This window comes from Ptychodera flava, chromosome 3, assembly GCF_041260155.1.
Source record: "Ptychodera flava strain L36383 chromosome 3, AS_Pfla_20210202, whole genome shotgun sequence".
In the NCBI taxonomy this organism is placed as follows: Eukaryota; Metazoa; Hemichordata; class Enteropneusta; family Ptychoderidae; genus Ptychodera; species Ptychodera flava.
The window spans coordinates 49204147-49216253 of record NC_091930.1 but is presented as its reverse complement, the minus strand read 5'-3'; the positions used below and the strand labels follow the sequence as shown (position 1 = coordinate 49216253).

Below are 12107 nucleotides of genomic sequence, written 5' to 3'. Positions count from 1 at the left end.
CACATTTTACGCATTCTTCGTAGTTTACACGAAGGATACCACGGGCACTTACGCCAACGTCATTTGCGCAATAACGACGTTTATAATTATATATTATTAACAAACATCAAGTCATAACAACAATGGCCGAATTATTGAAAAGTCATGGAAAATAAATGTATCGCTTATTTTGGCTATGTACGTTTTATTGCCAATGTTGTTTCGTGGTTTCGTCATGCACAAAATATAAGAAATCATCGGACAATGCTACTTGTTTACTTGCAAATCCATGAAACCGCTTTGATTTTAAAACCACTTGCTACGTTACAGATTCTATTCACATACATTGTTTATATAACACACAATAAAAACGCCATGTAGTCTTGAGAGAGGTGTAAGTTACGCCAAAAAGTATGTTGGAGAACACGAAATAATGCATTGTATGATTATAGGTTAGAAAGGATCTTTGCTTGGCCACTCCACCTAAGCAACGCCCCATGACTCAGAAACTGCAGAGTAGGAACATTAATGTCTAAATCAAAAACCTAACCAACACTTAGCTTATTATATTCACTTTTAATATGATGTCCATGTTGCCAAATTCAAGCTTTATTATATACGCTTCCAGTGAGAGGCCCATCCTTAGAATGAAAAGTATCGGCTGTATCACAGATCATCAGAAAGCGTCCACTTCAAACAGTAACCTGTGGCCTCGTATAACATTGAGAATTAGGAGTTCGAAAGTGACAAACAGGCCTATGTGATGAATTTTAAAACTTGTGAGCAATATCAATATTGACTAAGAGATATGTCATAAACTGTCCCGTCTTTTAAAGGAACGGGAAATGAAACGTGAATGGATTGAAAGTGGCCTGAATTCTCAACGACACATTATTGCTCAATGACCTAGGCTTTACATGTCGCAAGACCGAGGGTCAAAACCAGGTCAGTTCAATTGCTGACCTTTTGACATGCTGAAATGCCGTAAACTTGGAAATCAAAAACCAGCAGTGGAGAAAACGTGACATATTGTGTTAAAATAGGGCACGAATTCTACATGAACAAATCGATATTAAAAATATGGTATCATCACTTACGTCAAGTCAACCTTTAAGCGCCAGATAAAAGAATAGTTGGCTATTTTAATGCACACGAGATAATACAATTTAACAAGTGTGTAAACAATAGATTTCCACACCGTCGATCCCACACTTCCAGCGGCCAGGAATGTCAGAATAAAATATGTCTTAAGGACCATGGTATCAATTATAGTAAAACATATTAATCAAGCTTGAATAAAATTTATACCAAATACTACTGTTTCTCAAAATATTGCACGTTCTGATCGAATCAGAAGTGAAGTTCCTTCGTGTCATTCCATGTTTGCCAACTTTACATTCGCCAATAAACCATGTGATAACTCTATAGGCAGACTAATCGACCTCCACAACTAAACTTTATCCTTCATTCGCCGACAATCCATGTTAGCTTAAGTGATTGACGAATAGGTTTGCAAGATCTTTTGTCAACTATATAATTATGTAACGATGTTGTCTCTGGTGCCCCAATACTTATAAGTGTTACAATTGCGTGAATCCTGGTGAAAATCAGTACGATACACGTGTATCGACTAGAGTTGCATAGAGCTCTTTATATCTTGATATAAATTTCCGTCGTTAAAAAACGAAATAGACTGCAGATAGACATATCGAAACACTTCCTTCAAAAAGTAATTTCGTGCACTTTTACTGATAGGTGCTTATCTTTCCACAAATGCAATAGGTCCGTATGACAAATTGACGTTCGATTTCTTAGCACGCCGTGCCGTTTGGTGATCAAGCAATGAATATATATATATATATATATATATATATATATATATATATATATATATATATATATATATATATATATATATATATATATATACTTAGCACGCCGTGCCGTTTGGTGATCAAGCAATGAATATATATATATATATATATATATATATATATATATATATATATATATATATATATTGTTTCCATTGCTCTGCTCTGCTTGAAAAAAAAATAATTGTCAATTGCATGTAGAATATCGAAATCATTGGTGTTACCAGGAAACACCTTGAATAATTTTCAGTTAAAATATATATGTAAGGCATAAAGGTTTCCCTATGAAGGTTTCATTTCGGAAATCCGCCATCACTTTCTGTGTTGGTGAGATCCCCTGAAAAACAAAAGACATCCTGCAATTATTATCACACACTATATTTAACATTTGCGACCAAGCAACTTTATGAAATGTTTAAACGGGCGTTTAATTACAGATATAGAGTGATTGGAATATTCGCAGAAATTGTAGACTAATATCGGAAGAGAATACTTGTGTTTTCTTATTTGTTTAATTTCGAGGGTATTTTGTTCAGTTTCCATTTTTAATGAAGAGGTAATGAAATATTAGCTTTGCTAAGATGATGCGACATGACCACACATCTAAATATATGTTGAAATAAAGTGTGTTTTCCTATTATTCAACTTACCAATAAAAACTATATATTTTGTTTCCCTTGACGCCCTCCATTGACGGAAGACCTGTTTGTCATAAAGAAGATGAGTTGCTTTACATATCATATCAAAGAGTCGGTTGATCATTGCCACCAAAGAAGCAGTTATTTTAGGCAAAGTTCTTCAGTGAATACAATGACATGTGGTAACAAAAATGTTTTTTGAAAATATCCTGCCCTAAGCAAGAGTCTCACCAGTATTTCAGTGATAATTAAACACTATTTCGAGATAAAATAACTCACTAATATCCGATTTATTTTATCATCAATAAATTAATCATGACAGCTTTTCCCCACTCAGATCTGGACGTGGCCAGAGATGTCGCTATGGCAGCCTAAAGAGACAACTGGCCACGTCTATTATTATTCAGTGCAACTATCAAACTAATGACACTGAAAAGTCGCAGTTTATTTCTTATGTTAGACTGGTAATTCCCAATACCTTTTAGCTGACAACATTTTCGAAATAAACTGAAAGTCATAGTTAGGATAACTCTTTAAAAAGGACTTTCCTTTGCCTAACAAACTAAATTGCATTGTGAGTCCGCGTTATAAGCCATGAAGCATACAGCATGCCAGCAACAGTTATGGCGATCAAGAGTAATGCTAATGAAACTCAGAGTAATGGTGCGGTGAAAAATATGAATTTATCTAGCATTTCCAAAGCATTGTGATTTTCCACCCTCCAATTCGACCAGAAAATGGCGCAAGGAACAGCAAGTACTCTTATTTCTTGCGGTTAGCAATGGCAAGCGGTACCACTGCACTTAGACTTGGTCTACGTCCGTGAATAAAAAAAAATGATGAACACTATGTTTGAAAAAAGTGGCAAGGTTTTCTTTATTTCTGACCGCGATTGAGTGGAGTTACTGCTGGATTAGGTGCCGGTGATTCCGGATAAATTTTCTGCCTTCACTCCAGGCATGTGCAAAAAAAGCAAGTTTCTATATGAAGAAAGCGTAGTACTCATTGTAATATTTAATATTTCGATCAAATTCTTGTTAAGATCTGGATAGATCATAATCACCCAAAGTAGTGACATTGGAGTTCACTTACCACTATTATCATAACAGTGGCAGCAATACTGAGAGGTCCGATAACGTAATACACAACAGCTGGCCCAATACTCTTCAGTTCATTTGGTTCCTGGAATTCTTATACAATATGTATACGGTCATATAGTATGTCATTCGAAACAATATTCCTTCGTGAATATATCGCAATTTCATGTGCACGATTGCAACATCTCGTAGACGGTATAAATAATCTAGCAAAATACAAATATTGTGATGCTATAAGGTGAAACTGGAAAACCTTACATCGTACAAGAGAGAGAGAGAGAGAGAGAGAGAGAGAGAGAGAGAGAGAGAGAGAGAGAGAGACAGAGATATTTCTCAGCAGTAACATTACTCTTACTTCCGCCACTGCTACTGTTTCTTTGTGATGTGTCACCAATTACAGTTAGTATAGCATTCTTGCTCTGATCGTTGATTATTCTTGGAAATCGACATATCCAAACACCATGGTCTTCTAAACCGACTGAAGGAAAAAGTAGATTTACTTCTCCTGTACTCGTGTCTCCGGTGACGACGCAGCGATCGGAGTATGATTTGCCAGAGTCCGTGATGAGAATTTCGGTGTCTCGTTGAACCTTGTACCATTCAGGGAAAATATTGATTTCTGCGCCCAGTTCGACAGCACATCGAAGTGTTACTGTGTCCCCTTCTCTGGCAAAAGTGTCAATCGGTAGTGTTCTCCATTGGTACATAGAGTCTACCGAAGAAAATGTGCTGAGAAGTTTTAGTTAGGGACGGACCATTAGCTCTTGGGACGAGGAGGTGGTCACAATCGTATTGTGAATATCTTTTTACTTCATTGTAAATGTTTAAATTGTTTTTCTAAGTGAGTTTTGATGTGCCAATTTTTTGGCGTTGTGATCTTATTTGTTTTACTTTGTGAACTAGTCTGAAGATTTTTTCTTAATTTTTGTTTTGTATTTTTTCTGTTTTGACCACCGCCTTCCCAAGATCTCATGGTCCTTCCCTGAGAATCCAATGTCAAAGTTCAAGTGTAATGTACTTGATTCACTCGGACGCACAAATTTAATTTATCTAATTTTGTTAAATATCCTTTCAGGCATGTGCAAAATTACATCGCTAGAAATTCCCCATCTACATTAGTGGCATTTTTGCAAAGCTTGACTTGAGCAAATGATAGATTAGCAATGAAGAGTTTGTGAAACCCTGTCATACACATAGGGATACGCATGTCATTCCACTTTGACAAACTTTAAGAATGGTAGGATACACTGGTTTTTATAAGGAAAGCAGACACGAATAGACCGGGGATTGTTTATAAATTTGAGGGCACTAACAGTAAGCGGCTTAAACTGCAGAGACCGAGTCCGGACAAAACTCAATTTTGTTCCTGCCCCCTCCACGATATGGCAATATATGCCGATATTCACTAAACCATTAGTATTGTTAAGGCTGCATCATGATATTTAACTAAATTGAGCTACATGTGCCAGACAACCAAATCTGAAACTGAATTTCAAGGCACTTTCACATTATTTAAATAATTAGTAGAGAAGCCGGGTTCACAACCAGGCACAGGTCTACGTGTAAATTGTAAACGTAAGGGAATACGCGCCCTAGTTTGCAGACGTGTTGTTCAAAATAAACGTACAATGTGCAACCCGAGCTCCTTAGGTTTCGGTAATGGCCGTTATTGAATAGGATGAAAGACTCTATGTTTTGGAAATATGTCACTAGGAAGCATAAAATGTTATTTATCCATCGAATGGACATGCGCAATGGAGGCGACATTTTAGGTGAGTAGGTTTGTCGTCAGGTTTAAAAATAGAAACTTCAGACAACTTGTAAACAAAAAACATACACTGAGCACCGATGTGAGCGAATGTTTTTAAAACGTTCAAACTTTCCATCAAGATCAATATTAACGACAAAACAAAGTGCAATTCTGTTGTGGGCATTATCGTAGGATTTTGCTGTTCAGGAAGAAAACCAAAAAATCAGAAGTAGTACAACAAACTTTCAAAAGCTGTAACAGAATACAACTACTTATAACCTCGAATCAAAAACGTAAACAGAAAATATGTTCTTTTTTTATGACTGAGTAAATAATGTAATCGGAGGAAAAAAACTGTCTGGTGATACTTATTCGGCATTCTTTGGCATAAACGTGAGTTGGGTATGGCTGGTGAAAAATCGCTCAATTCAATCCGAGTAACATAATTTTTTGTGTCTGGCCCACAGGGAATTCCCCGTCCTCGAAACCAGTAACATAGGGGAGGTTCCGAGTTGCGTATATCCGCTACAGGAAGTGAAGTTTCAAGTCGGTTTGATCAAAGGCAGAATCTATGTTTCGCTTTAGTTGGTGACTTACTGTGATGATATTTAATCACCATTCGTTTTCATAAAGACATTGGACATAATCATGAAAACAAATCGCTGGCCGACAAAATTGCATTCATCAGGGATGGGATGGGACCTAGCCGTACGGGAATTTCCCGTCCTAAATGTAGTATGATGTGATTACGTATTGCGTAAATACGTAATAGTTATTATTTTTTTTTCACTGACACATACTGTATTTTTGCTTCAATTGGTGACGTAATATGATGTGTTTAATTTCTCTGCATTCATTCTCATACAGTTACCGGATATGATTTGTTAAAAACATTGTTGGTGGCCTATGTTGCTGTATAATAAAATCCGACAAACAATTATTTTCAGGGGTGTGGCCTAACGGGAATTACCCGCCTGCAAAATACAGAACGACATGGTAGATCCTACATACGTTGCGTAAATACGCCTCGGAGAATTTGGTTCCATAACATTTCTTGTAATATAGATTTGTCGCCATTATCTGTAAACAGTTTCGTTTGCTTGTTTCTTTGTTTTTGTTATTTTCGGATAAGCGAATTGACACTTTGTTCGGACCGTTATTGCAAATTAATCATTAATAGAACAACACTATCAACCTACCTGAAATGACACCAAGGGTCGTTGAACTCATCAACAAAATAAGGACCAGTGCACTGTTCCTCATTAACATTGACATTTCCACGTTTGACGTTTGACTTAAGTTGGAAGTCGTTATCTACACAAGCTCGTATTGTGCGTGATGAGCAATCAGAGAAGCAATGTAAAATGAGTGATCGAGTGTTGCTGGTGACTGTATACCTCAAACCACATATGGTAACCGGAATTGTGTTATAGATACAAAGCCTCCTAGGCGAACAAAAATATTATACATTGCTTGTAACAAACATGGGGGTGTCCGCTTACTCTACACAAACCTACGCACTAAATCATACTGCTCTAGGTGTCCTGCATTTCAACATCCGTATGCAAAGTTTCTTTCTCTTTTTAGCCCGCTGTCAGTGACACGGGGTGTATCCAATACTCTGATTTTCCGTCGTTGTCCGCCGTCCGTTAACAATTGCCTTCTTTTCTGAAACCGCCAGATGATTGCTATGAAATTTGATATGCATTTTACTTGGGGCGACCTTACTTAGTTTTTTTCAAATGTCCCTTGGTTTGTTTTATTTCACCAGGGGAAAGGTTACAAGACACATCGTACAGTGAAAGAATGGAAATTAATAATGGTAATGGCAAGTTACAACAGTGTTTTTCATCAAATGTTTTAACATCCCTGGTGAGGACCATGGAAATAGTTCTTACAAACTAGTCAAGTCCACGGCCCAAATATACTCAGTTTGATAATAAGGAATAATACAACATGACTTCAAAGTGTTGAAGCATTTAAGATAAATAAATGAAACAAGCACACAACAGAAATACATCGAGTGGGAGGGAGAAAATATTGCATGAAAATATGTCAAAGTAAAGGGAGTACAGAGTCGAAAATAAATGAGACTATGTATTGTCAATTTATGTCTAGTAGATATTTCTTGAGTTGCGTCTTGAAAGAATACCGATTTGTTAAGTTTTTGATGGTATGTGGAAGGGAATTCCAATGTTTTACTGCAGCATACTTGATATTATGTTGACTGATTTTAAGCTTTACTTTGGGTATAGGGAGATTTTCCTTAGTCTTAGAGCGGGTATGATAGCTATGCGGTACATGATCTTCAATATAATTATTTAAAGTACGAGCAAAACGGTTATTTTTAAGATCATAGAAAAAAATGCACATTTGATATTTACATAGACTGTGAACATTTAGGATGTTGACCTGCTTGAAGAGAGGGGATGAAGCATTATAAGTAAAAAAAGAAACGTCGGACAATTGGCTTTTGTAGACGAAGCAGGGGTTCAAGAATAGTGTAATAGGTGCTACCCCAGATTTCAATGCAATAGCTCAAATGAGGGAGAATTAAAGTATTGTAGAGCAAAAGAAGAACACATTTTGGAACATAGTGTCGTAGCCGCGAGATGATGCCAACCAGTGGGCTAATCTTTTTGCATACTTTATCTATGTGCGATTTCCAAGTCAGTGAAGGGTCAATAGCAACCCCAAGATAAATAGCAGAAGACACAGCCTCTATAGGTGTGCTACCGACACCCAATCTGCCATCAACAGTAAAAGATCTTTGGGTATTTTTAATTATCATATAATTGGTTTTCTCTACGCTAATTGTAAGTTTGTTAGCATTACACCAATGACATAATTTTTCAAAGTCGTCATGTAAGTTATCAAGATTTATATTATTAGTGTTAACGGATTTTGAAAAGGTTCGTATCATTTGCAAAGTGGCGGAAATCAAATACATCAGTAGAATTGGTAATGTCGTTGATATAGAGAAGGAAAATGATGGGTCCGAGTATTGATCCCTGAGGAACACCACATAAAACTCGTCCTGGATTTGATGAGGTGCCATCGATGCTGACTGCTTGTTGACGGTTATTGAGGTAGCTTTTGAACCACTGCAGGGGTAGTCCTCGAATCGTTATTGCAGTTATGTAAATGTTTCGTCACGACGAAAATTTCGCGGATAAAAATAAATCATTCATCTAAGGGGATACAAATTGTTTGCGTATATATGACTTTCTGCATTTAGACTGCTAAATATATAGAACAAAGTTTACTTATAATTTATCAAAATCAGAGTTTACTGTATAACGTAAGGTCTTCACTTTATTGCCAACAAGGCTAACCAAAATTCAGTGTCTGTATCTCTTTCTTTCTTTCTCATATAGGAAATCCCATACAAGTGGATGGCACCTGAATCGTTGATGAATAAAACGTTCACATTATGGTCGTTTGGCGTGGTCCTTCGGGAGATGTTCTCTCTTGGTAAGAAAAGACTACAGAAATCACGTCCTTGCGTTCTGAATGTAATTTGTTTAAGGCGTTTGATCTGTATGAATCGATAGTTTGTAGAATGAGGCATGGTTTCGCTGTTGCACCTTCATTTAGTTATACGGGTAGGATATTCTGCCGACATTGCCGTTAAAAAAATTCATAGTTTAAATTTGTTATAAAATTTTTCCACAAAACATACTTAAATATGTTTACTAAAGTGTATGAGTCCTATATTTGTACCATACCCTGTTGTATAAATTTAAAGTCGTTTTAAAACATTCATTTGATTAAAAGGGGTAAGAGTATATCAAATAATTTTGAAAAGCATTCTGAACTTTCAGTCTCTACACACAAGTGCTACTAATGATCACAACCTCACTTGATCCATGTTAAACCTTTTTGACGGCGAGAACGATGGATGTATATTATTTATTGTATTTTCTCGTTAAATGCAGGTCGATGTCCTTACAAAAACATGCCCTAAAGTGATCTCATTTCATTGTTGGAGAGAGAACATCGTATGTTGAGCCCGGACTGCTGTGAAGACAGCATGTAAGAAATTAAAATACCAATCAATTTCATTGCATTCGATTTTTTTGTATGACAAATATTTTTTCTAATTGAACATTGACATTATGTGCATTATTCAAACAGATATGAATCTATGTTATCATGTTGGAAATGGCGTCCAAGGTTACGTCCATCCCTGCAGTCTGTCCACCAGGAGTTGAAAAACTTAAGTGAGAATTGCAAGGCGTGGCACCTTTATTACTTATTATTACTTATTGTTGAAAGGATCAATCCGGCATCAACACAGTTCAAAAGAATTATGATATATTAACATAGTACACAAGAATGATACTAATATAAACCGACAAATATCACTGCGTCGTTGCAAAAATCAATGACGATGATGATGATGATGATGATGCCATAAATGTTTTTCTTGTTGTTGTCGTTGTTACTTTTTCTTTATGGCGTATTTTTAAATTTTATTCTTTTTAAAAGTAGGTTCACAAACTATTTAACCTTTCCACAGGAGAATTATGTCAGGCCTCTCTTTTTGTTTGAAGACATAGGACTAAAAGGACGCTACGAGCAAAACATAGGCTAGCAAAACGAAAGATCCTTAATTTGAATAGATTTTTGCAAGCTAACTTTGTAATATCACTTGAGTTTGAACCATGCGAGTTTGTCCAATTACGGAGGGTTTTGTTCTCCGCTTTAGAGCTGAACACATTTCTCATATTTTGTGATATTTGTTTGAATTCAGACCCTTTGCATTCGCCTAGTAAGTAAATGATCGATCGATCGAAACAAAACATTGAATAAATATGACAAAAGAAATAACGCAAAATTTGAACCACATACTGTAACTACCAATTGATTGATTTTGCGTCAGCTTCAGCTATAATAATTTTTGACTTAGTGTAGAGCTTGCTTTTCGTGATTTTGTGAATGATAGACTTCAAAGGACAGTTCTTTTGAAAACGATTTATAAGGTCATGAAAGAAGTATACGTTGTTTATAAAAACATGGCGGTGCCTGTGATGATAATTTCCAGTGTTTGATTGAACCAGGCAAAAGATTAGTTTGCTGACCCGTTTCGACTGCACATTTCAATGTTACAATATCCCAGTCTTTCAGGATAGCCTTAACAAGTGCAGTAGTTTCCCATGTGTGCGCATTGCGAGAAACACTAGAATCGTGATGTCAGTGACGAATTACTAATATCAATGAAAGGTTGTCAAACGACATTACAAATTACTCGAATACTGAGCATTCTTGCTACGTGTGTTCCACTTCGTACTCTATTTTATTTTGTCCCTTTTTTGTCTTGGTTGCGAAAATATAGCCACGACTACTTTGTGAGGCAAGATTTTGGAATAGGGATGATATTACTTACCTAGAAAATATTTCAATTGATTTTTGTGATAACACAAATTATGTTGACTTTGTAATCTTAAACCCATGAATATCGATCTGACAACACAAAAGCTCATTATAGTTGAACAATACACAGCTATAAGTAATTTTATACTACCTTGCAATCACCTTGAGTTCACAAATGTGTAAAGATTTTGAATTTCCTGATGGCTGAATGAAATAACTTTGCAAATTTGCCAGTCAGTGTATGTGTATTTTGGAAGAATGCTCGATGGTAGAATGAGAAAACACAAGCTCCTTTGGGTACCATTGCGTGAATATATCTGTGGCCATAGTCTTTATCAATCGAAACCATATTCGCCATATGGTTTTATGCACGGTATTTACAACCCTAAGCATTCGACATCAAACACAGCGACATGATTATTTTGTGAGCCCGTGCTTGCTATCTTGTTAATAAGTATAACAAGACGTTAATTTAATTATCAACCTGGCACTGTTAAAGGTCGTAAACTGATACAATCATATATCTTCCATTGTACTGTAATATATAAATGCTGCTTTTGAAAATAAAATCCACGAGAAGCTGGTGTCATAACCGCATATTTTCACACTGTAGTGTTTCCTTGCAATGAGTGATCGACGAACTTCTCCTTACGCTTCCATTACACTGGTTTGACCCAGTCCCCTGTTCATGCATAGTCAGTAGAGAGTACTGTTCGTGATAAAGCGTGAACTCTATATGTAAAATGAGGGTAAAAGAAGTTTCATTATATTCACGAATACAATGAAGTTGATCAAAACTGAAACCGAAACTGTGATAAAAATGTGATTACGTCGACAACAATAAATGTGTGTTGTCGTAGTAATCATGCCGTTCATTACATGCCTCGGTGTGAGTGCAAATCAGTACATTGATTTGAATACTAGCAGAGGAATTAGCGGGCAGTGTTGTTTATCGGTCCGATGAATCTCCACGACGTTTTCTACGTCAAGATAGACGCTTAACGCTACGTGTAAAATATCAATGCACGCACTGCTTTTTTGACTTTCGTTAAAATCTGTTTGATGCTGGTCGATAACAGTAAAATTGTTTGAGACTGCCCTACATGGAACTAAATGTCATACAGTGTTAACTGTGAAGAAGCATGCAATAAAAATATTATTGCCTCATACATGGGTTTAAGGACCCTCGAGCAGGAGAAAATTTGCCCTCCTGGCTCGGGGCATATTGTCGCATGCTCTCGGGCACATAAACCCATGTATTTAGCAATGATATAAAATATCGTTATTGTCTCAACCCCTGCTGACGTTGAAATGGCTCACTTGCACAGAAACGCCGATCCGGTGCACAATCTATGCTATGATTTTGGGATGAACTTTGCCAGGAAATACGTAC

General features: G+C 36.4%; 1 protein-coding gene across 1 annotated transcript; it reads right to left on the bottom strand.

Annotated features, from left to right (window-relative positions):
- Positions 1 to 1953: 1953 nt before the first annotated feature.
- LOC139127068 (uncharacterized) lies at positions 1954 to 6755 on the bottom strand. The gene is made up of 5 exons (XM_070692994.1): positions 6538 to 6755; positions 3944 to 4300; positions 3584 to 3681; positions 2504 to 2555; positions 1954 to 2190 (listed from the first exon to the last, which is right to left on the bottom strand). Exons 1-5 carry the CDS (start codon positions 6611 to 6613, stop codon positions 2147 to 2149), a joined length of 627 nt encoding a protein of 208 aa, XP_070549095.1. The 5' UTR covers positions 6614 to 6755; the 3' UTR covers positions 1954 to 2146.
- Positions 6756 to 12107: the final 5352 nt, after the last annotated feature.